Here is a 26,638-nt window from a genome sequence, read left to right as displayed (position 1 = left end):
TAGTGTGTAACAAGTTGTGCAATAAATTTTTAACTTACTCCTGACATGCCCATAGTAATGTTGTTCACTTTCTAACCAGAGGCAAAAAAATTACATTTGATTTGCTGACCTTGATCATTTCATTGCAGTATGCTAGGCAGAAAAATTTCTCCACCAATGCATGTGCATGAATATGGTATTTTGACACACTTAGCCTAAGATAAATTAAATTTTGTTACTATGCTTTCCCCCATTTTGATTAGTGGGTAAGAGGTTAACAGAAAGTCGTTGGTGATATTAAATTGAACATTTTTGTGCTTTTATCTTGCAATAAAATTTTAATTGATTGGCCTAAGAGAGACAAAGTTGTAGACAGAGGTGAAAAAGTTGTTTCGGATCTCTTCTGTATTAACTGTGATTATGCGTTCTCATACAACTAACAGTTGTCTTTATAGTACAATGCATTACAAGCACTGCACTTCTGAACAATTGCAGAACTGTGTAATTTTTCTCACCATCTTTGTTAGAATTAGAGGTGGGCCAGTTCCTAGAGATAAATTTATCCTTCTTCCCATCTCCTCTCCTCCTCCTCCTTTCTTTTAAATCTATACGTCAAACTACTCTGCAACCAGTATATGGTGCGTGGCAAAGGGTGCCATACCACTGCTTGTCATTCTCTTCCCCGTTCCTCTCTTAAATTGTTAAAGGGGAAAAACAGCTGTCTACATTTTTCCATACAAGCTCTGATTTCTCTTCTCTTTGCAGCATCGTGCTGCAGTATGTAGCAAATGCTAGTTCTTCAAAATTTTTCAATATACTTTGCGAAAAGAACATTTTCTCCTCTTCAGGGATTCATATTCAGTTCCGTAATAGTCCCATGTTAATCAAATCTGTTGGTAACAAATTTAGCAGCACACCTCTGAATTACTTCAATGTCTTCCTTTTGTGTTGCCTTTATGGGGATCACAAACAGTTACCGTATTTACTCGAATCTAAGCCGCACCTGAAAAATGAGACTCTAAATAAAGGGAAAAAAAAAAATTCCCGAATCTAAACCGCACGTGAAATTTGAGACTTGAATTCAAGGGGGGGGGAGAAGTTTTAGGCCGCACCTCCAAATCGAAACAAAGTTGGTCCATTGTAATATGAGACACGATTTAGGTCGAATGAATGACGATACAGCTACAGTAGTTTGGTTAGAGTCGTAAGCTTAGCAGTTAAGCTTTACCAGGTAGCCATTGCTATGCGTCAGGCGCTCCGTCCGTATTTATACGGGTATCCTTTCTTTTTCACGTGCTTCGTCCAGTTTGAATCGATTGCTTATTTTGCTTTGATCTGATAAGTGCCGTTTTCTTTGTTATAGATGTTTATGTCACTCCACACTGAAAATGCATTACTGTACTGTGTCATGCATTGTTTGTCGCATTCTGATAGTAAGTGTTTACGGCCTGTTGCCGCTCGCGGCATGGCTTTCTTTTGTGCACACTACCGCCACTTTTTTGTAAAAAAAAAAGTAAAAAAAAAGAGAGAGAAAAAAATCATCTCGTTAGCAAAACGATGGCAAGGGACTGCTACTTGCTGTTACTTGCACTGCTGCTTTCTTTGATAATGATCAACAAGAACCAAATAATAGACTGCGTATGATAGAACATGTTCTGAACGAGAGTTAGGCGAAAATGTTTCTCCGTTTGAAAATCTTTGCGGCCGCTTCTTTAGTACATCAAATTCTGCACAGAAATTAGTCATCTTAGATTTAAAAATCTAGTCAGTTGCCGTGCTTCATTTCTGACTGTATCACTATTACGCATAAGAATAATACGAATATAAACATTACACGATATGTATATTCTTCCGCATTTGCTGTTGTCTCACTCTAGTTTCGTAGTTTATTAGGCAGACAGGATTTAAACGAGATAGCAGCAAACACGAAAGAATACATGGCAAAATGTTTATATTCTTATTATTCTTATGGTGAAAAGAATAATGCATGTGATTCACATTTCATCAGGTTCCTATTAGCAACCATCTCTTCTCATAGTTAGGAAAAAATTTAGAACGTAAAGTTGACCATATTGACAAACATCTCGAGCAGTCTTGCCAGTCAGATTTTCGTAGTACATTAAAATTCTGCTACATTCAAAGATGAGCAATACGGAATTTGTATTTACTTCGTTGGATAATGTATGAAAATGAAGTGGTCGAAACTCGGGGCGGAGAAAAAAAAGCTTGTTTTCCACCTTTTTATTTTTTATTTGTTTATTTACTGACGCAGAGGTTTTGGCCCCAGTATTTATCTTTGTGCCTACAAAGCATGCCTGTGTAGCGCTACCTGTATTCGACGGCAGAAGTTAGTTGTGGTGGCACCTATTGATATTTTTCAGAACTTCTGCTTGCTTTGTACTCGATTCTAAGCCGCAGGCGGTTTTTTGGATTAATAAAACAGGAAACAAAGTGCGGTCTAGATTCGAGTAAATACGGTAAGCAGTACTTAAGAGTAGGTTGCACAAGTGTTGTGTATGTGGTCTGCTTTATAGATAAGCCACACTTCCCTAGAATTCTCCCAATAAACAAACGTCAATTACCTGCCTTCCCTACAATCAATCTAACATTCTCATTTTATTTTTTACTGCTTTGCAATGTCAAGCCTAAACATTTAATCAACGTGACACTGAGCGTCTCACCACTATTACTGTGTTAGTATTTTACAGCATTGTTTTATCTATTTGTAAGCATTAACAGCCAAGCAAGTTGCGCACATGCAGAACACAAGCAATTGGACTGTCTGATGAGTTGCCTACAATACCTGCGCTTGCCCATGAGTGAACTGAAATGTACATCAGGGTGCCTGTGTGTGATGGTGTAGTATTGGAACGGCTTGGTCTGTGTACTGTTATGCAGAATGGCCGCCTAGTGTAGTGGTTAAAATACATTCCTGACATGCAAAACGCTGTATGTTCAAATTCCATTAGGTGCTTCCAATTTTTTTATTTCTAATCTTTCGTAGTGTCATTTTCTTCATTGTAGTGACAGTGCTTTTTATCATTCTTTTTTTTCATTTTTAATGTTTGTCCATATGATTTTCAGTATTTTTATGTATTAACTTCAGTTTAACTTCTTCACTTTTATGATTTTACATTTTCATCCAGTTTATAGCATTCATTATTTGTTTTTCATTTTCCCTTAATTTCATTTTATTTGTAACTCTTTTCTTTCGTTAAAGTCTTTATCCGCATTATTTTGGCCATAGTGCACCAAAAGTTTATGTTTTAATTGTTATACTAACAATTACCATCCAAAAAAATTACATCTTGCAATGGAAAATACATTTTCGACGTCATTCCAGTGCCATTGTAAACGGATTGTTTCATATTTTGTTTGATTAAAAAACAATTGAAAATCGATGAAAGGATAGATTGCTGTTCGCCATATAGAATAGATGTTGAATCACAGTCAGTCACAACAAAAAGGCTCTATTTGTGCGTGTGTGTGTGTGTGTGTGTGTGTGTGTGCTTCCTGCATTAGAGGACCTTTTGGCCGAAAGCTCATGTGTGGCAGTAGTTTTGTGCATGTCTGTTACTCAGCCTCCCCCCCCCCCCCCCCTTCTCCCCCTTTTTTTTTTTTTGGACCAATAGAGAGAAATTGTCTAATGTTTAGATGTTATCACAGGTAAATGAAAATTATTAAAGTCGTGTCCACAAAGGTTCCAAATGAAGACAGAGCTATAGGAAAAAATTGAAAGCAAATAAGTTGTTATGATGATGAAAATGATGCAGTAAAGTATTAGAAACAATAACAGTAATAATTTTAAAAAAAGCTACATCCAAACCAATCAATGGAATAAAAATAATGGTCAAAATCATTTCGATAGAAATTTAAAAATAAAAAAAAATCAGTGTGTCTGATAAGATTCAAACCCACAACCCTCTGCATGTGAGGAATGTATCTTAACCACTATGCTATGCCACCACCCTGCATCACACTAATATTTTTAAAGTTTTAGAGAAGCATACGATTTTTAATTATTCACAAATGAGGTCCCATTCTGGTGAACGGTTGCAGGGTGTGATCCTTGAACTTTATATAGCGCATCTCAATGGATGTGATCAGTATCCATCCAGCCTCTCCCATCCTCCTGAGTTTTGTCTTCTTTTTAATCAAGTACTAACAAAAGGTTAGATCTTCATACATTTGTTTGCACATGAGCCTGAACCGGCATTTGTGAGATAAAAACTATGAGCTTTCTTCCCCGACCAGTACCCTTGGGATTTAAGTTGCTTTTGCGTGGTTTTCATCCAGTATTGCTGATGCTGTAGATCATAATCTTTTACACCCTAAGAGTCAGACAACTAGCTTACATTTGTTTTTTAAGTTATTCCTTACTTACTAACTTGAATTTACTCTATTCTCCAAGTTCCTGCAATTTTGTCAATAATTTGCTACCACAATTCATCTCTCTAGTCATATTTTTATATTCTTTAGAGTGAGTGATCACTTAACTTCAGCTGGTATGTTGAGCAGTACCAACAGTATAAATTTTAATGTGAGTATTGTGGAGTGAGAAAAGTTTTATGTAATCAGTGAATTGCAACACAGATAAATATAGGCACCCCCCTCACCCTTCATATGTCCCCCTTCCTCACAACAAATAGATCCCCATCAATTGGATTGAGTGCCCTACCTCTTCTTTCCACTTATTCCTCTTTCCTCCCTTAGTAAACAGCTATCACCAGTGCTTGTAATATCAACTCATGAAGGTAAGTAATGACTGTTTGTGCTATTTCCTTGTAATGGTAGATTTTTAAAGTCAAATTTCTTTTGGAATTCAGAATTAAAGAGGGAATAAGAGGATATTCCATATTGCCAAAATAATTCTCAGCCACCGGCAAAGAATTTCACATACCCCTTATTAACTGTGGGAACCAAAGGGGAAAAAGTGTGTTAAGAGAATGTACCTGAATAATCTGCTTTGTGGAATACATTGTACTATCTACCTCAAGTTTAGATATGTTTCCTTAATGGGTAGAACAGCCAAATTCCTCAAATTTGAAAGTCTAATGGGAAATAAATTGGAATAAGACAAAAATAACTTACAGCAGATACAGTGAAAAGAAAATAGTGCAAATTAACATTGAAGTCGCAGAACCAATTGACATTTTTTATTTAAGCCTCTGAATGTGATTACTAGAAGAATGTATTTGCAGAAGAAGAACAGTGGCCCAGAGTATTTCTGGCAAACTAAATATTTTCAAAACTAAGCTTCCAGTGTGTTGGAAACAGTGTTGTGTATTACCTGCTTTGACTTAACACAGTGCGGTAGTGATAGATGGACTTAGTGTTGGAACCATTAAAAAATTAGTCTCTGGTGAGTTGCATGATGGACTTTATTAGGACAGACAGGCAAAAAAATGGATTAGATAATGAACTGGAGTGGAAGACGTAGTTAAGAGAGTAATGGAAATGAAATGGAAATGGATGTTGTATGAAGTTTTATTTTTGTTGCAGCTTTATAGTACTGACTCTGACACTAACACTACTTAATAACTTCATAACATAATCTCTGGATGCAGTTGACTGAAATACACACAGTCTTCTTAAGGCAGGGTTGTCATAGACTTTAATAATGTCTGACAAGCCAAATCAAAACCAGTGAGAGACAAAACCCAGTGTAAAGTTAACTACTGTTAAAGAGAATTCGAACATGTACAAAGTCCACTTGTGTTACCTGTTTGCCAGAAAGGGAACAGCAAATAGTCTAATGGTCCCACAGGGTCAAGTTTCTTTGGTACTATTTGTTATAGGTAATGCCCATAAAAAGGCGGAGCTGCACAAAAATTGCCAGTAATGCCATCTGAATGGTTCCAGTGCCATCCTGGTTGGAAAATACTTCTAGATGCCTTTCCTTTTTAATGGGGGACGTCTGTCCCCACTTCTAAGTCAGAGAACCCTAAGTCTTCTTAGACTTCTTTCGCTAGGAAGGGGTTCCTTCGGTCACTCCCTTCCCAGGTTTCTGCTAGTGAGAAAAAATGACACCCGCCAGTGACTGAAGAGCCCAAAAGCAGCTGGTCATAGGGCTTCACGCTCATCCCCAGTCCCAGAGATTGAGCCAGTGAAGTCCTTCCAGCCAGGGAAACCCAAGGAGCAAGGAGATAAATCCAGAAAGAAAACCCCTAAGACCGAAATTGTGGTGGCACCCACACCACCGCTACCTACAACCTTTGCATCTGAGGATGGAGTGGAGATTTTGGCGTCCGCTGAGCACCTATATCTCGCCAGACCTTCAGACACAATGGATATAGACTGCTCAGGCAATAAGTAAGTGGCAGCAGGTGGCGCTGAGGTGCAAACTACCTCATTGAATGTTCCATGCCTTCCCAGTCTCACGATGATGTCATCCTCCAGTGGAATTGCGGCGGTTTCTTCCACTGCCTGGCTGAGTACGACAACTAAGCTTTACACCTGCTATCTGCGTTACCCTCCAGGAAACACAGTTCCCGGCAATGCGGATCCCTGCCCTCCGCTGCTATAAGGGATATTACAGGAACCTTAGCAACTATACTCGAGTGTCAGGTGGAGTTTGTGTCTATGTCCTGAACTCAGTATGTAGTGAACTTGTATGCATTCAAACCCCTCTTGAAGCTTTGGCTGTCAGGATAAGGACAATGCAGGAAATAACTGTCTGCAATGTATATCTTCCTCCAGATGGTGCAGTACCCCTGATCTCATTGGCTGCACTGATTCATGAACTCCCTAAACCTTTCCTACTTTTGGGAGATTTTAACATCCATAACCCCTTGTGGGGTTATGGAGGCAGAGATTTTGAAACTGTATTGCCTCAGTTCAACCTCTGCCTCTTAAATACTGGGGCCACCACATATTTCAGTGTGGCTCATGGTACTTACTCAGCCATTTATTTATTAATTTGCAGTCCAGGACTTCTCCCATCTATTCACTGGAGAGCACATAACGAGCTGTGTGGTAGTGACCACTTCCCCATCTTCCTGTCACTGCCCTGGAGTCAGGCCCACGGATGCCTACCCAGATGGGCTTTAAACAAAGCAAACTCGAAACTTTCACCTCTGCTGTCACTGTTGAATCCCCCCCCCCCCACACACACACGGTAACATCGATGTGGTTGAGCAGGTGACTACAACAATTGTTTCTGTGGCAGAAAACACGATCCCTCGCTCTTTAGGGTGCCTGAGGCATAAGGCAGTCCTTTGATGGTCGCCAGAAGTCGCTGAAGCAATTAAGGAGCGCCGGCGAGCTCTGCAGCAGCATAAGAGGCACCCTTCCCTGGAGCACCTAATAGCATTTAAACGGCTCCATGCCCGCATTCGCCAACTTATCAAATGACGGAAGCAGGAGTGTTAGGAGAGATACATCTCGACCATTGGGTGCCATACGTCACCTTCCCAAGTCTGTGCAAAGATCAAACGTCTCTTTCGGGCACCAGACCCCAACAGGTGTTCCTGGTGTTACCATAAATGGCATGTTACCTACTGACGCAAATGCGATTGCCGAGCACTTTGCTCAAGCCTCTGTGTCGGAGAATTACCCCCCAGCTTTTCACACTCTCAAACGGCAGCTAGAAAGGAAAATCCTCTCATTCACTTCACGCCTCAGTGAATCCTATAACACCCCATTTACAGCATGGAAGCTCCTCGGTGCACATGCACATTGCCCCGACTCAGTTCCTGGGCCTGATGGGATCCACAGTCAGATGATTAACCAGATCTGATGCAATGGTGTCTTTCCGTCCCAATGGCAGGAGAGCACCATCATTCCGGTGCTCATATCTGGTAAAAACCCACTTGATATGAATAGCTATCGGCCCACGAGCCTCGCCAACATTCGTTGTAAGCTGCTGCTGTAATGTATGGCATGCCGCGCTTGGGTTGTGTCCTGGAGTCAGGTGGCCTAATGGCTCCATGGCAGGGCGGCTTCCGCCAGGGTTGTTCTACCAATGATAATCTTGTGTCTCTAGAGTCTGTCATCCAAACAGCCTTTTCCAGACTCCAACACCTGTGTGCCGTCTTTTTTTATTTACAAAGAGCATATGACACGACCTGGCGGCATCATATCCTTGCCACTTTGTATGAATGGGGTATCCGGAGGCCGCTCTTGATTATTATCCAAAACTTCCTTTCGCTCCATACTTTCCATGTCCAAGCTGATGCCTCCAACAGTTCCATCCATGTCCAGGAGAATGGAGGCCCACAGGGCTTTGTATTGTGTGTCTCTCTATTTTTAGTGGCTATTAACAGTCTAGCAGCAGCTGTTGGGCCCTCCGTCTCACCTTCTCTGTATGCATATGACTTCTGCATTTCGTACTGCTGCTCCAGTACTGGTGTTGCTGAGCATCGACTATGGGGAGCCATCCATAAGGTGCAGTCATGGGCTCTAGCTCACGGCTTCCGGTTTTCAGCCACAAATTCGTGTGTCATGCACTTCTGACAGTGTCGTACCGATCAGACCCAGAACTTTACCTTAATGACAATCCACTCACTGTAGTGGAGATTGATTCTTAGGACTGGTTTTCGATGCTCGATTGACTTTGCTTCCTCATCTTCGTCAGCTTAAAGCACAAGTGGTGGCAGCACCTCAATGCTCTCTGTTGCTTGAGCAACACCAATTGGGGTGCAGTTCGCTCTACGCTGCTGCGACTCTACAGAGCCCGTGTCCATTCCCGAATTGACTATGGGAGTGTTGTTTATGGTTCAGCAACATCCTTAGCATTGGCATTTACTCGACCCTGTGCACCACTGCGGGGTTTGCCTAGCAACAGGAGCTTTTAGGATGAGTCCGGTAACCAGTGTACTGGTGGAAGCTGGGGTCCCTCCATTGCAAAGCAGACGTGCCCAACTGATCGCCAGTTACGTAGCACACATTCATAGTTCTCCTGAGCATCTGAATTACTATCTCGTTTTTCTGCCCACGGCAGTCCATCTCCCGCATCGGTGGGCCAGGTCGGGGCTAACTATTGCAATTCCCGTGCGGTCCCTTCTCTCCGAACTGGAGTCCTTCCCTTCACCACCTCTACTTGCTGTCCGTTCACGTATGCTGCAGCTTTGTCTGGACCTTACACGTGGCCCTAAGGCCTCTGTTAACCCTGCGGCTCTCCGCTATCACTCCCACTCAATTCTTGAAGTGTTCCCGGGCTCTGAAGTGGTTTAACATCGACAGCTTGATGGTTGATGGTTGTGTTGGCTTTGCCTATGTTCGCGGCGGTCATATTTATCATCATTCCTTACCCGATGGCTGCAGTGTATTCACTGCAGAGTTGGTGGCCAGTTCTCATGCACTTCAGTATCTCCGTTCATGCGCTGGGAAGTCTTTTCTTTTATGTACTGACTCCTTGAGCAGCCAGAAAACTATCGACCAGTACTACCCTCGTCATCCTTTGGTAGCGTCCACCCAGGAGTCCATCTTTGCCCTGGAATGGTCCAGTGATGGTGTGACAATTTGAGTAGCAGTTTAACTGATTACTCGGATACGGAGGCCTGTATGGTATTACTGGTATTGCTTCATCCCCAGAATGGTATGTATTATACTCTTCAAGCATATTGTGGAATTTGGAATTTCTACTTTCAGCTCATTGTTACTGAAGACGTTGCTGCATCCTCTTTCCACCACCTCCACATGTTTTCTGTCTCATGATGGAGGACTTGCTTAGTGTGTTTGGTTTATACTGACTGTGTCATTGGTGATTTATTAAACCCAAATCTTCTGTCCTCTGCCTGGATACAAGCACAGTTCAATACATGCATGAAATGCAGACATAAACATTGAAGCCAGTTTGAAAATATTTTTTCCGACAACCGACTTATCATTTGGTGCTTCGCCCCCACCCCCTTTCCCTTTTCCCCTCATACACTTTCACACGTCAATTTCCTACAATAATTGTGTGGTACACACTGAATACAAATCTTGCAGTAAGACACACCAAGCAGTTGCCTGTTTGGTGTGTAAAATGGTGGCTTATGTCTCATGGTCCATTAAACAGACTATGATAATTATGTGTGGCAGAAAAGTTCCTTATTGGTGTTCTTGACACATCAGATTAGAATAAAATTTATTGTAATGGCTACAGTTACCTTTGCAGACACTGACACAAGCTGTGTCAGCATGAAAACAGTCAGTTGTTCATAAGAAAGACTGTCTAGGTTATCATTGGAAGCTCGTTTGAATTTCTATTCTAGTTTTACATGGCAGGAATACTGAAAATATTTGATATAATAATGACATGTTCAAAAATGCTAAGGAAATGCAGGAGTTTCCATGGACGGGGGCCAGTGAAAAATATTTCAGATGTCCTCACTTTTTCCAGTTTGGGAAAAGACGTGGATGGCATGTAGAAAGTAACACTTGCTACGTTTATTATATTACTAAGCTAAGTGAAAATAATAAATGGAATTGAAATATCACAAAATGTATTTAAAGATTATGTTAAGTGAGGTATACAGGAATATATGTGAGAAGTTAGTTTGTGCTGCAAAATACCAGAAAATTTTTGTTAATTGTGGTGTATATGAATTCCACCTTAGTCAACTCGAGCCAAACTATAACAGGTACTCTGTTTCCTGCAGTATTTAGAAGCAGTTCAAAAACTATTGAGGTAGGTAAACATAAAATTGTGTGTGTGTGTGTGTGTGTGTGTGTGTGTGTGTGTGTGTGTGTCAGTGTCATTAGCTGTAGCATGCAATGAAATGTTTAAAACAAAAACCTATGTGAAGAAGAGGCAGTTAGTGAGAGAAGCAGAGAAAGCAGTTGTGTTATGGATAGAAATAATGTCCCGTATTTTCAACCGAAGTTAGATGAAGATAGGAAAAAAAATTCAATTATAACCAATATCGAAATAATGTCGTAGATCTGACCAAGTAATTTGTGTTACATTGGCCATAGTTTGATGATCTAAATTGAATACAGAAGTGTGTAACCCTGTTGTATTAAGACAGGCACAGAACTAAGTATACAGAAGCTGATTAGTACATGTATGTATTTGTTGACAGAGTGCCAGAGTACATCTTGTAGTTTGGTGAATACAATCGGGTGCAATGTCTGTTGTTACTTGCTTAGAGGAGAAACATGATTTCTGAGGAATTTTGACTCTTTTCTACATTCCAGAAATGTAATTATTTTTATTGAGAGTATTTACACAACTGTAAATGGTGTAGTCCTCATAGGGACATTGATTCGTGTTCTGGGCTGGTTATTAGGTGGTTTGTCTGTAGTTATCATTAAAACTATTGTTCTTCCACAAGACAAAGAAGAGTCTGTCTCCAGTGTTTACCTTATTTTTGTTGACACCCATAAGAAAATATAGTGACGTGAACAAAGTTTCTGCTTGATGTAAATCAGTGGCAGCTAACTTAAATGTGGATAAATGCAATATAATGTCCCTAACAAATAGGAATAATGTGATAGTGTTTGAATAAAATTTTACTGATGTAGATTTGGAAAATGTCACATATTTTAAATATATCATGAAATGATTTTAAAATGTCAAATATTTATTAGTGAAGGGAAATGGAAAACAAAAATTAGAAGCATTCTGGCAAAGTGCATTGCTAACCTAACAGACAGCATGCTAGTACATCTGGTTCTAGAACATTTCTTTAATGTTTGTGGAGCCTTTACCAAGTAAGTATGACAGCAGACATCAAACGTATTCAGAATTGCACTGCTTAAATCTTTAATTTAGTTGTACAACTCATGTGGAAGTGTAACAGGTTTCTCAGTGAACTGAAATGGAAATATCTGGAAGAAATGGAAATTTAACTATTTATTATTTTGTCTGCTACCATCATCTTGTAAATTGTGTAGGGATCATGAGAATAAGATATGAGAGATTAGAGTACATGCAGAGGCATAAAGACTGACTTTTCCCTCTCGCTCATTGCAAGAATGGAGTTAGATAGCATACCCATTGCTAGACACGGTGCAGTGTGTGCCGAGTTTGTATGCAGGTGTAAGTGTAGTACGGTTCTGAGCAGCTTACTTGTGATGGTACACTTAAACCCAGTGAAACAGTCAAAATTTAATTGTTACTGATGACTCAGTTTTGCATCTTGGAAGTAATAGTGTATGAAGAAAGAGGATTTATTTGAAAAGCAACTGTAAAGATGGATTACTGTGAACTACAAATTGAAACATTGCTCAGTCAGCATCAACAACAGTAGAGATCCAAAACCATTCTTTGTTCTTCCTGGACATGTACAAAAATTGTGCAAACAGTTGACCTCATTTATGGAGTAATGGCAAAGCTGTTACGATCAGTCATTTCAGAGTACATAATAGTGCTGTAGCCTGGGGCCAAGTAGTGTGATGAAATGAGATGCTTTGTTTTTTCAATAACTCTCTTCACGTAGCAATCATAAAAAACTGTTAATGTGAGCTTAGTAGGTACATGCACCTTCCTAGACTTCCAAAAAGGCATTAGATGCAGTGCCATTCTATTTTGTCAAGTAAGATGCAGTTGCACCCAGTATAATCCTAAATTTGTAAATGACTTGAAAAATCCATACCTATTTATAGTGAGTGCTTACTGTATACCTATGTAATATTGAGTGCATCCCAAGAAGGCATTATACAACTGCTTATTTTCTCAGCCTGTATGTGTGACTTAAGTGTTATAAGATACAAAATAATGTTAAACAGGAGAAACAAATCGCATAGTCTCCAATTATGATATGGACAAATCTCTTACTTGCCAAAACAGTCAGGTATATGGGGTTATCTTACAAAGTGAAATCAGCCTTTGGACTCGGATATAGCAAAAATGAATTGAGAGATATAGATCTTTTCTGAGGATTATGGGAACTCACACATCTGCGAAGATGATCAGGTAGAAGACTCATCAGCACCATTCCTTCTTGCTAACTGAGTGAGCAATCAGCATAAGATAAGGCCAGAAGTATTCACAGATGTGGTGCTGATGTTAAAACTGATTTAATCATTACAAAAGTACAGTGGAAGTGCTCAGGGATCTTAGACAAGAGTATTGCTGTAACAATATGCTGTTCTGTAAATTTAGAGAATCAATATTCGTGCAAAGTACGAATAACTTTTTATATTGCACTTTACGTAAGGGACATGAGAGTGCTATAAGAGGCACTAAGCACTTAGAGATGTCCAAGTAGCTATGTTTAACTTTATATATTAACACAACATGGGTGTGTAGTCATTGTATGAAGTACGCTCTGCTGTGTACAAAGGCTTTTGTACTAGATGTAGATAAATAGTTTTAGTATCAGTTACACCCACAGTCCACTATTGTGATTCAGCACCAAGTAGTGATGGGAAGTGATAGTGGAGTTATTGAGATGCCCAGGAAATTTTGAATGCTTTCCTCAAAAAAGATACCTACATACTATAGAGAAAGTAAGATCTCTTTTTACGTAACAGTTATGCAGCACAATGACAGCTGGCCCATTGCTCAGTGTCACTATAGGCTAAGTCAAAAAATGAGATTTTGCCTTCTATTAATAGCGAGTGATATATGTACAAGCTTTTAGGTCTGCAGCGCAATAAAGTCCATAAAAAAATTGTATAATTTAGTTAGAGACTCATCATGTGAATGGTGTAAATAGGTAAGTTCTGAGAGGATTATAGGCTGCCTGCATTTCAATGTTGTAATTCACTGAGGCAAAAATCTGACATTTAGTTCTTGTTTACTACCTTACATTTATCTGATGCAAGAGAAGTCTGGAATGACGCACACTCTTATCTTGTGAGAACATGAAAATATGTGGAAGAAATGGCACTGATTAGGTATCTAGCAGAAAGGCTTTCACCAGGCAAGGAGACATGTCAATTATTTTTATTGAGTTCAGTATTTTTAGCCTATATTGATGACTACCAAAAGGAAATTAGGGGCCTTGGGGTTTCAGAAAATAAACTGTAATGTTGAAAGAAGTGAGATTTATAGAACAAATTTCAGTTGCTTTGAAGCCATATTGGTTTTATTCAGGTCTGCATTTGTACTGTAAATTATGTGTTTGTCTTCATCGACCAAATGTCTATAAGTTTCAGAATGAAAGAAACACAAAACATAGAATGACTCAAAGAAAGGGTAATATACAACTTCATTTATTAAAACCAGTAAATTAAGTTTGTTTCTGAGGATCACTTAAATTGGGGTTGATTCTACATTATTTCTGTTTCTAAATAAGCAGTTCTTCAGGTTAAATCTGAAGTGTAAACAGGAAATGTGATTTATTCTAGTAATGGTGTCAGTTTCTCCATGCAGTTATCACAAAATTTATTTTGATATGCAGTTCACATACAGATGATTCCAATAATGTTGACTAAAAAATAATGCCACAAATAAGAGTGTGCCTCCAAAATGAGGCTGCACCCAAGGCAATCAGACAAAGTATTGAATTTAGTGTACCGCTCATTTCTCATATCATCAAAACACAGCATATGACGTCTAATTAATTTTGACTTATTGCTCTTCTGGGCAAATGACGACGACATATGGAACTTGCAGGATGCTGTTTTCATCACAGTGGCTGATTTTCTTTGGCATCCTCCTGTTTTGGAGGAGGACTAGTGATTTTTATGGCACTTCTGTCTCTCTCTCTGTGTGTGTGTGTGTGTGTGTGTGTGTGTGTGTGTGTGTGTGTGTGTGTGTGTGAGATGCCTGCTGGAAGACTGTACGGCCTCAAAATTGATTGTATACAGAGTAACAAAATAAATGTTGTATCTAGCTTCATGGAGAAACTGTTATTATTAGAACAACAGGCATTGTTACTGGAATAAATTTCAGAAATACTGAAAAAATTCCTTGTAGCTACACTGCCGTCAGCGGACTTCATGATAATGAAACTGTGGTTGTTTTAAGTAAATTCAGTGCTTTGTGCTGTGGAGAAAATACCTAATGGTAAAATATTTTATGATTTGCATATGCTCACATTAGTATAGCACTATTCACATTGCCCTTAGATACTGTAAGAGATTTTTGAGAACAAGCATATTCTTCTTGAGACACGCGAGCAAGATAGATTCCCATTCCTGCAAGGTTTGTATGAAATCCTGGTAAAAAAAAAAAAGCATGGAAAAACGTTTGTTTTGAAAACAACACTCTTAAATTCTTGACATAGTATCCTTTGAGGGATATGTGCTTGGAGAAATCCTGGAAGATTTTCATATCATCAGAAAAATGAAATTGGCCAACTTCTACAAAGTACTTGTTAAGTGCAAATGTCACTTCTTCATTTAATAAAAATTTCTTCCCAGAAAGCCAAAGTTTTAAGTTGGAGAACAGGAAGAAGTGTTTTGGGGCTAAGTTTGGGGAATAGGGGGGATGAGGAGCCAATTCAAAGCCCAATTCATGCACTTTAGCCATTGTTATCGCTGATGTGTGGGATGGTGCATTATCCAGATGAAATAGCACTTGTTTGTGTGACAACATTGGTCTTTTTTCAGCCAACACAAGTTTCAAATAATCAAAAAATGAAGCATAATAGTCCAGTTGTGGTTCTGTCCTCATCCAAGAAATCTGTGAGGCTAATTCATTGGTAACCCAAAAAACAGTGACCATCACCTTATCAGCTGACAAAATGGTCTTTTCCTTCTTTAGTGCGCTTTCGCCATTCTTTGTCTGTTGTTTTGACTCTGGTGGGTAATTATGATCCAGATTTCATCAACAGTAATAAATCAGTGTAAAAAGTCTTGCAGATTGTGATTAAGCAGGGCCAGACATTGTATTTAAATGTTGTCGGCACAACATTCAAATACAAATGTTCATCCGGCATGCATATTTGGTTGACTATGATTAATTGTGACTCCCAACCAGCACTTAGCTTCTTCATAGCCAGTTCTCCATGTGGAATTTTATGCAATTGCTCAGCTGAAGTGCCTATAGTCTCAGCACTCTCACGAACTTTTATGTGACAGTCTTGCATTACGACATCATGGATTTTTTCAATGGTTTCCTTTGTGGTGCCCTTGGTGAGAATGCCGGAGTCCATTTCATCTTTGGTGCTTGTCTGACCATGTTTAAATTCATTGATGCTAAAGTAAATTATGATGGTACAGAGTCCGCTTGAAATTCATCCAACTGTGGCTTGGTTAGTGTAACTGTTCAACCGTTCAAATGGTAATGTTTAATAACAACTTGAAACTAGGTTTTCTCCATTTTCAATTGCACTGGATGTACACTAACCATTTCAGATGGCTGTCAACAATGCTCTACATTGTTAAAATGCTTTATATCAGCCTTGGAACAATCAAGGTTGCAAATCATGAAAGTGCAACAAAAATGTTCCATTCTTTTGTCAGAATTTACAAGACTTACCGAATCACCCTTGTACTTAAAACAAACATTTTGTTTATTTTCTTTCATGAGATCAGTACACTGTATCCAGTGAGCTTCATGTATTACAGATAATGGGATTCACTGTGTGTAATAGGGTGTCTGTGATATTTTACAGACTGATACTGATAGTGTTTTCAAACTGTCACGCTTTTCAGTTAGGTTGGGGAAAAAGTTGAAGTCTCTTATATTGAACATTCTGAGTTACATTCAAATAGCATTTCAACAAGTGCCACGAAAATTGAGCAAATACAACTGGGCAAGATTCAAAGTTGAATGTATACTCTAGGCAAGTATAGTCAACTGAAAATTTAAATACTAAAGGAACATGAAATGTGAAAAAGGGAGGAACCACTCATAACTGTAATTAAGAGAATGAGTCTCTTTATACCATAATAAGACAGTCAGGTAAATTTAGTTGTTAGTTAATGAACTAAATTCTGTAAAAACTTGTAAATGAGACAAGTAGCAAAACAGTCGTCCATTTTGCACAGAGTCATTACATTATTTAATTATAACATGTTTTAATTTTTCCTTGTGCTACTTATTTTGAAAAGACTTACTCTATTAGCATATCCATGAGTTGGAATTATGATACAGAAATATTTATCAGTAGCATAAGGATTTCCTTGATGTGTTTGTAGGTTGGGGATGAAATTAAAAGCAGCAAAATGATACAGGATAAGCCTGTGGAGGAAGAGGAGGAAGAAGATGAACCTGAGCCATCTGGAGGTAAGTTTCAGATGCTTTGTGAATATGTAGGGATTGATGATGTCCTGTGTGGTACGTTAGTGGTTCCAAGTTTCCTTCTTTTGGTGATACCTCGTGATACTTAGTACAAGATAATGTAGAAATTCTGCTAAGTGAATATATTCCTTGCATAAACCTTTCTTATGAGTGAGAGTACCGTGTTAATCATGATATTGTACGTAATATTTTGGGACATAACTAAAATGGCAAAAAAAAAAAAAATCGCAATTAGTGTGGCAGTAGACTCTGCAGAAGTTGAATACCATGAATTCTTCACAACAGGCAGAGTCTTGCTTGGGATTGGAGTCAACATAGAGGTAAATGTTTGTACTGGGATAATTGGCATAATGTAAGGCATTACTCTTAGTCATTGGTGTTCAATGTTGAGGACTTAATGTAAGGCTTAACTGAGGACTTAACTGTCCACCAGTTAAATAGTAGAATACTTTTTAGGGAAGTTGTGTGCACAGAAATTATATAGAACTTCTCTTTTTTAAGCTTGTTATTTGTTATAAATTAAATTTGTACCAACCAATGATCAAAATAAATGGTCTGTGAAGCAGCTACATTTGGTGGTACAAATATTTGAAGTAGCTCTCTCTCTCTCTCTCTCTCTCTCTCTCTCTCTCTCTCTCTCACACACACACACACACACACACACACACACACACACACACACACACACACAAGAATTATAAATTTCTTGAAAATACATTTAATGTATCAACAAAAATAATCAGTTTTCAGTTTTTGGAAAATATAACGGCAAGAAAATAAAACAACCTACTCACCAAACGGTGGCAGGAGCGCACACCCACATATGAAGGTTAAGGAGATTTGCAGGCTTTTGGAGCCAGTGGCTCCTTCTTCTGGCTTAAGAGTTGAAGTCGAAGGAAGAGAGATGGAGAAAAAGGACTGGCAAGACTTAGGAAATGAGGAGAGTTTGAGAAAGTTGTCCAGAATTTTGTGTTGGGGGAGACTTACCAGATGGGTTGAGAAGGAAATACTGTTTGTTGAGGACTGCACAGGCTGAGATTTGAAAATATGGTAACTTGGAGGTGGAAGAGAAGGTAATTAGTTAGACAGAGAGTAGGTGAGCAAAAATAGACAGTTCAGAAGATAAGATATAGAAAACTAACAGGGAGTTAAGAAAGGAATAGTTACTGAAAAGAAATTCTTAGACCGAGGAAATAACATAAATTAAATCCAAGTTGCTGACGGGAAGCAAGGACATGTTTTAATGCCAGTTCCACTTGCAAAGTTGTGAGAAGCCAGTGTGTGGAGGAAAAAAGCCAAATGGCATATGTGGTGAAACAGAGATGGAGGTCATGACTGTCATGTGGTAAAGTGTGTTCTGCAACAGGATATTATGGGTTGCCAGAGTATACCCTCTGTCTGTGTCCATTTATCCTGACTGATAAACCAAGTGAGGTGGCACAGTGGTTAGCACACTGGACTCACATTCGGGAGGACAATGGTTCTATCCTGTGTCCTGCCATCCTGATTTAGGTTTTCTGTGGTTTCCCTAAATCGATTCGGGCAAATGCCGGGGGACAGTTTCTTTGAAAAGGACTCTGCAGACTTTCTTCCTCATGCTTGCCTAACCCGGTGGGACCGATGACCTTGCTGTTTGGTCTCCTCCCCCGAAACAACCCTGATTGATAATTTATTGGTAGTCATATCAATATAAAAGGCCAAAAAGTGTTTACTTAACATCTGGTATATGACCTTTGTCGTTTTGCATGTGGCTCCGCCTTTGATGTGTATGTTCTGCTAGTTACAGGGTTGGTTCATTGGTGGTAGGAGGGTGCATAGGGCAAGTCTTACAGTGGGGATTGTCACAGGGCTGGGGACCATAAGGTAGGAAAATGGGTGCAGAAGGAGCATAGTGCCTGACCAGGATACTGCAGAGATTTGTATGGCTGTTTTTCTTGGTTGAAAGGGGGTCTATTTTAGGTGTGGGCAAAACATTGTACAGAATTGATCTCACTTCAGGGCATGATTTCAGGAATGCCATAGCCTATGCCGAAGTAGCTGATTAATACAGTAAAGACCACGATAATACTGACTGAGAAGTGTGCTCCTACGTTGTTTTTTTTAAGGGATCAGCAGTACTAGGATTGGATGGGATGGTGTGGTAAATCTGTTTCTGAAGTAGGCTGGTGGGGTAAGTACGTCCAGTGAAAGCAGATGTAAGAATGTGTACTGCTGTAACGTGTATGCTTCTGAAAAAGTACTATTGCCTTGAATGCCAAGGCTATTTGGTAGGGAATGTACCCTCCCCCAAATGGTATTTCTGTGATCGGCCATTCGCATTGTAAGGCTTGTCTGTGCACCCTCCTACCACTACAAACACCAGCCCTGCTACTGGCAAAACGTGTGCTATCAAAGGCAGATACACATGTGAAACAACTGATGTCATTTACCAGCTGTTATGTAACACTGTTTGGTCTTTTACATTGATATGACTTCCAAGGTAAAATAACAGTAATGCGGAAGTGGGTTTAATAATGAATAAAAAAATAAGAGTGCGGATAAGATATTATGAACAGCGTAGTGAACGTATTATTGTAGCCAAGGTAGACACGAAGCCCACACCTACCACAGTAGTACAAGTTGATATGCCAACTAGCCCTGCAGGTCAAGAGATTGAAGAAATGTATGACGTGATAAAGAAATTATTCAGATAGTTAAGGGAGATGAAAATTTAATAGTTCTGGGGGACTGGAATGTGACCGTAGGAAAAGGAAGAGAAGGAAAAGTACTAGGTAAATATGGACTGGGGGTAAGGAATGAAAGGGGAAGCTGCCAGGTAGAATTTTGCACAGGGTATAACTTTATCATACCTAACTCGTGGTTTAAGAATCATGAAAGAAGGTTGTGGATGTGGAAGAGGCCTAGAGACATAGGAATGTTTCAGATAGAGTATATAATGGTAAGACAGAGGTTTTAGGATCCATGCTTTACATTGTAAACCATTTCCAGGGGCAGATGTGGACTCTGACCACAATTTATTGATTATGAACTGTAGATTAAAACTGCAAAAAGGTATAGGACCTGGACAAACTGAGAGAAACAGGTTGTAGAGAGTTTCGGAGAGAGTATTAGGGAATGATTGACAAGAACATGGAAAAGAAATACAGTAGAAGAAGAATGTGTAGCTTTGAGAGATGAAATAGTAAAGGCAGCAGAGGATCAAGTAGGTAAAAAGCCAATGGCTAGTAGAAATCTTTGGAAACAGAAGAGAGAATTAATTTAATTGATGAAAGGAGAAAATATAAAAATGTAAGAAATAAAGCAGGTGAAAAGCAATACAAACATCTCATTTCTGAGGTCGACAGGAAGTGCAAAATGGCTAAGCAGGGAATGCTAGGAAAAAAAAATAAGGGTGTAGAAGCAAGTATCACTAGGGGTAAGATTGATACTGCCTAGAGGAAAATTAAAGAGAAGTTTGGAGAAAAGAGAACCATGTGTATGAACATCAAGAGCTCAGATGGAAAACCTGTCCTAAGCAAAGAAGGGAAAGCAGAAAGGTGGAAGGAGTACATAAATGGTCTATACAAGGGCGATGTATTTGAGGACAATATTATGGAAATCGAAAAGGATGCAGATGAAGATGAAATGGGAGATATGATACTGTGTGAGGAATTTGACAGAGCACTGAAAGACCTAAGTCGAAACAAGACCTCGAGAGTAGACAATGTTCCATTAGAACTACTGATAACCTTGGGAGAGTGAGCCATAATGAAACTCTTCAATCTGGTGATCAAGATGTATGAGACGGTGCAATACCCTCGGATCTCAAGAATAATTTAATAGTTCAAATCCTAAAGAAAGCAGGTGTAGACAAACCTATCTATCAGTTTAATAAGTCATGGTGGCAAAATACTAATACGAATTATTTACAGATGAATAGAAAAACTGTTAGAAGCAGACCTTTGGGGAGATCGGTTTGGATTCCATAGAAATGTTGGAACGCGAGCCTGTACTGGCTCTACGACTTATCTTAGAAGATAGGTAAAGGAAAGCATTTGTAGACATAGAGAAAGCTTTTGACAATGTTAATTGGAATACTCTCTTTCAAATTCTGTAACAGGTGTGACATACAGGGAGCGAAAGGCTATTTACAATTTGTACAGAAACCAGATGGGAGTTGTGAATGTCGAGGGGCATGAAAGGGAAGTAGCGGTCGAGAATGGAATGAGATAGAGCTGTAGCCTACCTCTAATGTTATTCAGTCAGTATATTGAGCAAGCAGTAAAGGAAACAAAAGAAAAATTGAGTAGGAGTTAAAATCCATGGAGAAGAAATAAAAACGTTGAGGTTTGCTGATGACATTGTAACTCGTGTTAGAGACGGCAAAGGACCTGAAAGAGCAGCTGAACGGAATGGGCAGTGTCTTGAAAGGAGGATATAAGATAAACATAAACAAACAAAAAAACAAGGTTAATGGACTGTAGTAAAAGTTAATCAGGTAATGCTGAGGGAATTAGGTTAGGAAATGACAATTAAAGCAGTAAACTAGTATTGCTGTTTGGGGAGCAAAGTAACTGATGATGGTCGAAGTAAGGATGATATAAAAGGTAGACTGGCAATGACAAGGAAAGCGTTTCTGAAGAAGAGAAATTTGTTAATTTCAAGAATATATTTAAGTTAACATTAAGTATATATTTAAGTGCTAGAAAGTCCTTTCTGAAATTGTGTGTATGGAGTATAGCCAGGTATGGAAGTGAAACATAGACGATAAACAGTGTAGACAAGAAGAGAATAGAAGCTTTTGAGATGTGTTGCTACAGAAGAATGCAGAAGATTGGATGGGTAGATTGTGTAACTAATGAGGAAGTCTGAATAGAATGGGGGAGAAGAGGTATTTGTGATACAACCTGACTAGAGGAAGGTATTGGTTGGTAGGACACATTCTGAGGCATCAAGGGATCACCAATTTAGCGCTGGAGTGAAGCATGTAGGGTAAAAGTCATAAAGGAGACCAAGAGATGAATATGCTAAGCAGATTCAGAAGGATGTAGGTAGCAGTAGTTATTCAGAGATGAAGAGGATTGCACAGGATAGAGTAGCATGGAGAGCTGCATCAAACCAGTCTTTGGACTGAAGACCACAACAATAGCATGACTACCACCAAGTTAGCAGCCACAGTCAGTGGACTTAGACAGAGGATATACACCAGCAACACACAGTATCCTGTTCCAGAGCATACTTTACAACATGACAGTTATGACTTGGTGTCTGTTTCGCCACACAAACTGTGTGGGGTTTTCATCCAGATACTAGTTTCTCAGAACCTCTCAGGAAGGAACCAGCATTATGGTGAGTCCTTCGTTGTCGCCACCCACTTGGCATTAATTTACGTCAATATCTTTGGCGTGGTGTTTCTTCTTCAGTACTATTTCTCTCTTCACTTCATTTTAGTTTTCTTTATCTTTTATTTCCTGACTTGTCTATTCCCCCTACCTGCTACCCCCTACATCCCAGTTGGTAAGTCTCTTCTGACTTGTGTTTCTGGGAGAGTTTTCCAGACACTTCACGTTTTCTAAACCTCATGTGTCCTTTTTCTTTATCCCTTTTGCCAAGTGGAGGAGCCACTGGCTCCTGAAGCTTACAAATCTCCTTAACCTTTATTCAAGGTGTTGTCTTGCCGCTGTTTGGTAAGTAGATTTTTTTATCTATCCAATTACATCAAAAATAGATCTGCTCCATCCTCATGAATTCCATAGTTTGGGTTTTTTTCTTTTACTGGAAACTTCTTTCACAGTTCTGTTTCAACACTTCCACAGTTCTGTTTCTTCAACAAGAGGAAATAGTTACATACAGGCACCTCTTTAATGGTGGTACATGTACGAGGACAATGTTGTTCTCAGTGGAGTTCAGTAGAGCAGACTGTCTATCCAGTTATCAATGGGTCAGTACAGGTATTTTGCACTGTTCAGTCTGCCATTGTTCTTTCAAGTTTCATTTCTAGCTTAAACTGTCAGTTTACAACAAGGGCTCTCAACATTGAAAGTTTCCTGCTGAAATGATGTTTATCACATGGACGTTATTCAAACATTTCACCACTAATGTGAACCACAAAACATTGAAGATTTGCCTAATAGTGGTCACTTGAGGTTAAAAACATTGTTTAATGACTGTTGCGTGCTAATTACAGTTGAGAGGTACCCCAAGGAGAATGCAACAGAACTGTTTGCTGGCATTTTTTCGTCCGCTAGGAGGATAGTGTTGACCTAGACAGTACGCAACTGTCTCCACATGGCAACTTTGACTGCTAGAGATCAGTTATGAACAATGTGATCAGCATGCTAAGGAAGTGAGCAGAATGGAACAAATGGTATTGACTCTTACCCAGCAGCAGGGTTTGGTTTCACATATGTGTATTTTTGAACAGACTGCCTTTATTTTTGATTACTATTCTGTTCTATCTTTCTTTTGTTTACAGGAAAATAATTTTTTATTATCATTACCTTGGATCTAAGACAACACATTTTAACAGAAATGTGGGTGGTGCATAATTTATATAGAGCAGTTTGCTTGGAAAACTAGTGCATCACTTATTAACAAAAAACTTCATGCCACCAAGAATTAATTCTAAAGTAGCAGAATAACATGTTGGCTGTTATCACATGCTACACTGCTCCTTCCTACTACACAGTACCCCACAACTCCCCCTCTTACACGCACATCACTTCAATATGAAACAGGCAGTCAGTTAGCCATTGACGAAGGGCAAAAGTGGAAATAAAATGTAAATGGAGGCCATAAAGAACAAAAGAAGAAAATAAACATTAACACACAGCAGTACAAAAATATGGAACTGTAACAGTCACAAACTGACAAAGTATGAAGGGCAGACGGAAAATGTTAGTCACAGGAGACTGCATTGTGAATGGTGTAATATACCATGAGATGTTGATAAAGGACTTGGCATGGTTGTTATGGAGCTTAATAGGATAGAGAAGGCTATTCTTGAAAGTGTAAGAGTGGTTTTTATGTATATTTTTGTGGATATAAATATTTCTGTTCGAATATTAAGCACCTTGAATTCTGTTGTGAGCAAATGCTCATTTTTTTCATTATATTAATTTTTTTTTCCACATCACTAATTCTCTTCGGGTATCACTGTCCTTGTGAGTAATAAATGCTTCATGTGGTATTTGATAGTTGCAAATATTAACTTTTTTATCAGTCTAACTATCAGTTACCAATTAATTGGAATATGTGAGAAGTTTATTTTTGATGTTTTTGATAATTTACAGTGAAATCAAATATAACATCTTAGATTTTGCTAAAGACATTGTTTTTTAGAAGTAACATCACAAAAATAAAAAAAAATGCTAATTTATACAGAACATACCACAATTTCTATTCGCCTATAGTAGATAAGTGTTATAAATTGATTGATGTACGAAATTGTTTGTTTGAGACGAATGAGTGTTGTGTTAAAATTTTATCATTTGTAATTAAAAATAATTGAAATTATTTTGATCATTCTATAGTTTTCGTGGAAAGATTTTGAGAGACGCTATCAAATCAATGTGGGTGTGTGGTGTTACTACGAATTTTGTATGTAAAAACAATTGATAAAATACTGCAAATATTTTCTTAAATATTGACTGGAATACTCACTTGAAAATTTCTAATGGTGGCATGGGTAATACACATGGAGCGAAAGGCTAGTTACAATTTCTACAGAAACCAGATGGCAGTTATAAGAGTCAACAGGCACGAAAGGGAAGCAGTGGTTGAGAAGGGAGTGAGACAGGGTTGTAGCTTATCCCCGATGTTATTCAATCTGTATATTGAGCAAGCAGTAGAGGAACCACGAGAAAAGTTTAGAGTAGGAATTAAAATCCAGGGAGAAGAAATAAAGACGTTGAGGTTTGCCGATGACATGGCAATCCTGTTGCGGACAGCAAAGGGCTTGGAACAGCAGTTCAATGGAATGGACAATATCTTGAAAGGTGGGGATAAGATGAACAACAACAAAAGCAAAATGAGGATAATGGAAAGTAGTCAAATTAAATCAGGTGATGCTGAGGGAATTAGTAGTAGATGAATTTTGCTATTTGGGGAGCAAAATAACTGATGTTGGTCAAAGTGAGGATGATATAAAAGGTAGACTGGCAATGGCAAGGAAAGCGTTTCTGAACAACAGAAATTTGTTTACACCTAGTGTAGATTTAAGTGTTAGGGAATCCTGTCTGAAAGTATTTGTATGGAATGTAGCCATCTATGGAAGTGAAACATGGAAGATAAAAAGTTTAGACAAGAAGAGAATAGAAGCTTTTGAAATGTGGTGCTACAGAAGAATGCTGAAGATTAGATGGGTAGATCACATAACTAATGAGGAGGTATTGAATAGGATTGGGGAGAAGAGAAGTTTGTGGCACAACTTGACTAGAAGAAGGGATCGATTGGTAGGACATATTCTGAGGCATCAAGGGATCACCAATTTAGTATTGGAGGTCAGCGTGGAGAGTAAAAATCACAGAGGGAGACCAAGAGATGAATACACCAAGCAAATTCAGAAGGATGAAGGTTACAGTAGGTACTGGGAGATGAAGCAGCTTGGACAGGATAGAGTAGCATGGAGAGCTGCATCAAACCAGCCTTTGGACTGAAAACCACAACATTTTCTGAAAGGGGAGGCAAAGAAAAACGTCATGCAGAGTGATAATTTATCAGGTATATAATGGGGTCATAGCTAGTGAGCCCACAGTAGCTGCCATTTAATCGCACAGATCACTTCCTAATACAGAAGTGGCACAGTAAAGTAGAAGCTATCAAAATATTGTATTGGTTAGGTGTGTGTAGCAATTTCAGACAAAAATGAGATCAGTAATGTCTACTTTATATTACAGCCTCATTTATGTAAATTCTCCACTGCGTCAGTAACATTTTGAAACACATAAAATTCAAAACAAATTTAACTTCATAGAGCGAACTCAGCTTTTTTAAAATCAATCAGTACTTACAGAGGGGAAGATGGCAGATACAGGTACATCGTTGTTTTGAAGAGTATGTGTCCATATACACTGAGAATATAAAACATTATGGCCACCTGCTTAATAGTGTGTTTGTCCATCTTTGGAATGAAATAAATCACTGAATCCATGTATCTGGGATCTGAAAGTTTGTTGGTAGGTTTGTGGAGGTATGTAGCATCAGTTGTCAACACGCAGGTCATGTAATATGCATAAATAATTGGCTGCTGATTTGCGTACGCAGTGATGATGCCAGATAGCAACCCAGATGGGTTCCATTGGGTTTACGTCAGGTGAATTTGGTCCCCAAGACGTAAATGAGAGTTCGCTGTAATGCTCCTCTTACCACTGCACCACTGCAGCACTGCTCTGGCTCTAAGGCACAGAAAATGATACTGCTGAAAGATGAGGTTGCCGTCAGGGAAGACATCAAGCGTGAAGAGGTACAGGTGGTTCTCAGCTGTCAGCATGTCTTCGATTACTACCACAGGTTCCATGCAAGCAGAAGAGAATGTCTCCAATACTATAATATTGCTCCCACCAACCTGTGTCTGTAGCATGCTGCACATTTCAAGCCGTCATTCACCTCGATGAA

The 26,638-nt window shown here is 39.0% G+C and overlaps 1 protein-coding gene across 13 annotated transcripts in view; it reads left to right on the top strand.

Annotated features, from left to right (window-relative positions):
* Nucleotides 1–26,638, top strand: part of LOC126355275 (uncharacterized protein DDB_G0283697) — a 211,939-nt gene that overhangs the window by 100,355 nt on the left and 84,946 nt on the right. For all 13 annotated transcript variants that reach the window (XM_050005650.1, XM_050005644.1, XM_050005580.1 and 10 more), the window contains one exon: nt 16,942–17,029. In XM_050005650.1, coding sequence (XP_049861607.1) covers nt 16,942–17,029 — 88 coding nt within the window. The remainder of the gene's footprint in view (nt 1–16,941; nt 17,030–26,638) is intronic.

Source organism: Schistocerca gregaria, chromosome 1 (genome assembly GCF_023897955.1).
Source record: "Schistocerca gregaria isolate iqSchGreg1 chromosome 1, iqSchGreg1.2, whole genome shotgun sequence".
NCBI lineage: Eukaryota > Metazoa > Arthropoda > Insecta > Orthoptera > Acrididae > Schistocerca > Schistocerca gregaria.
Note: the sequence above shows the minus strand (reverse complement) of the source record. Positions and strands in the feature narration are given on the sequence as shown.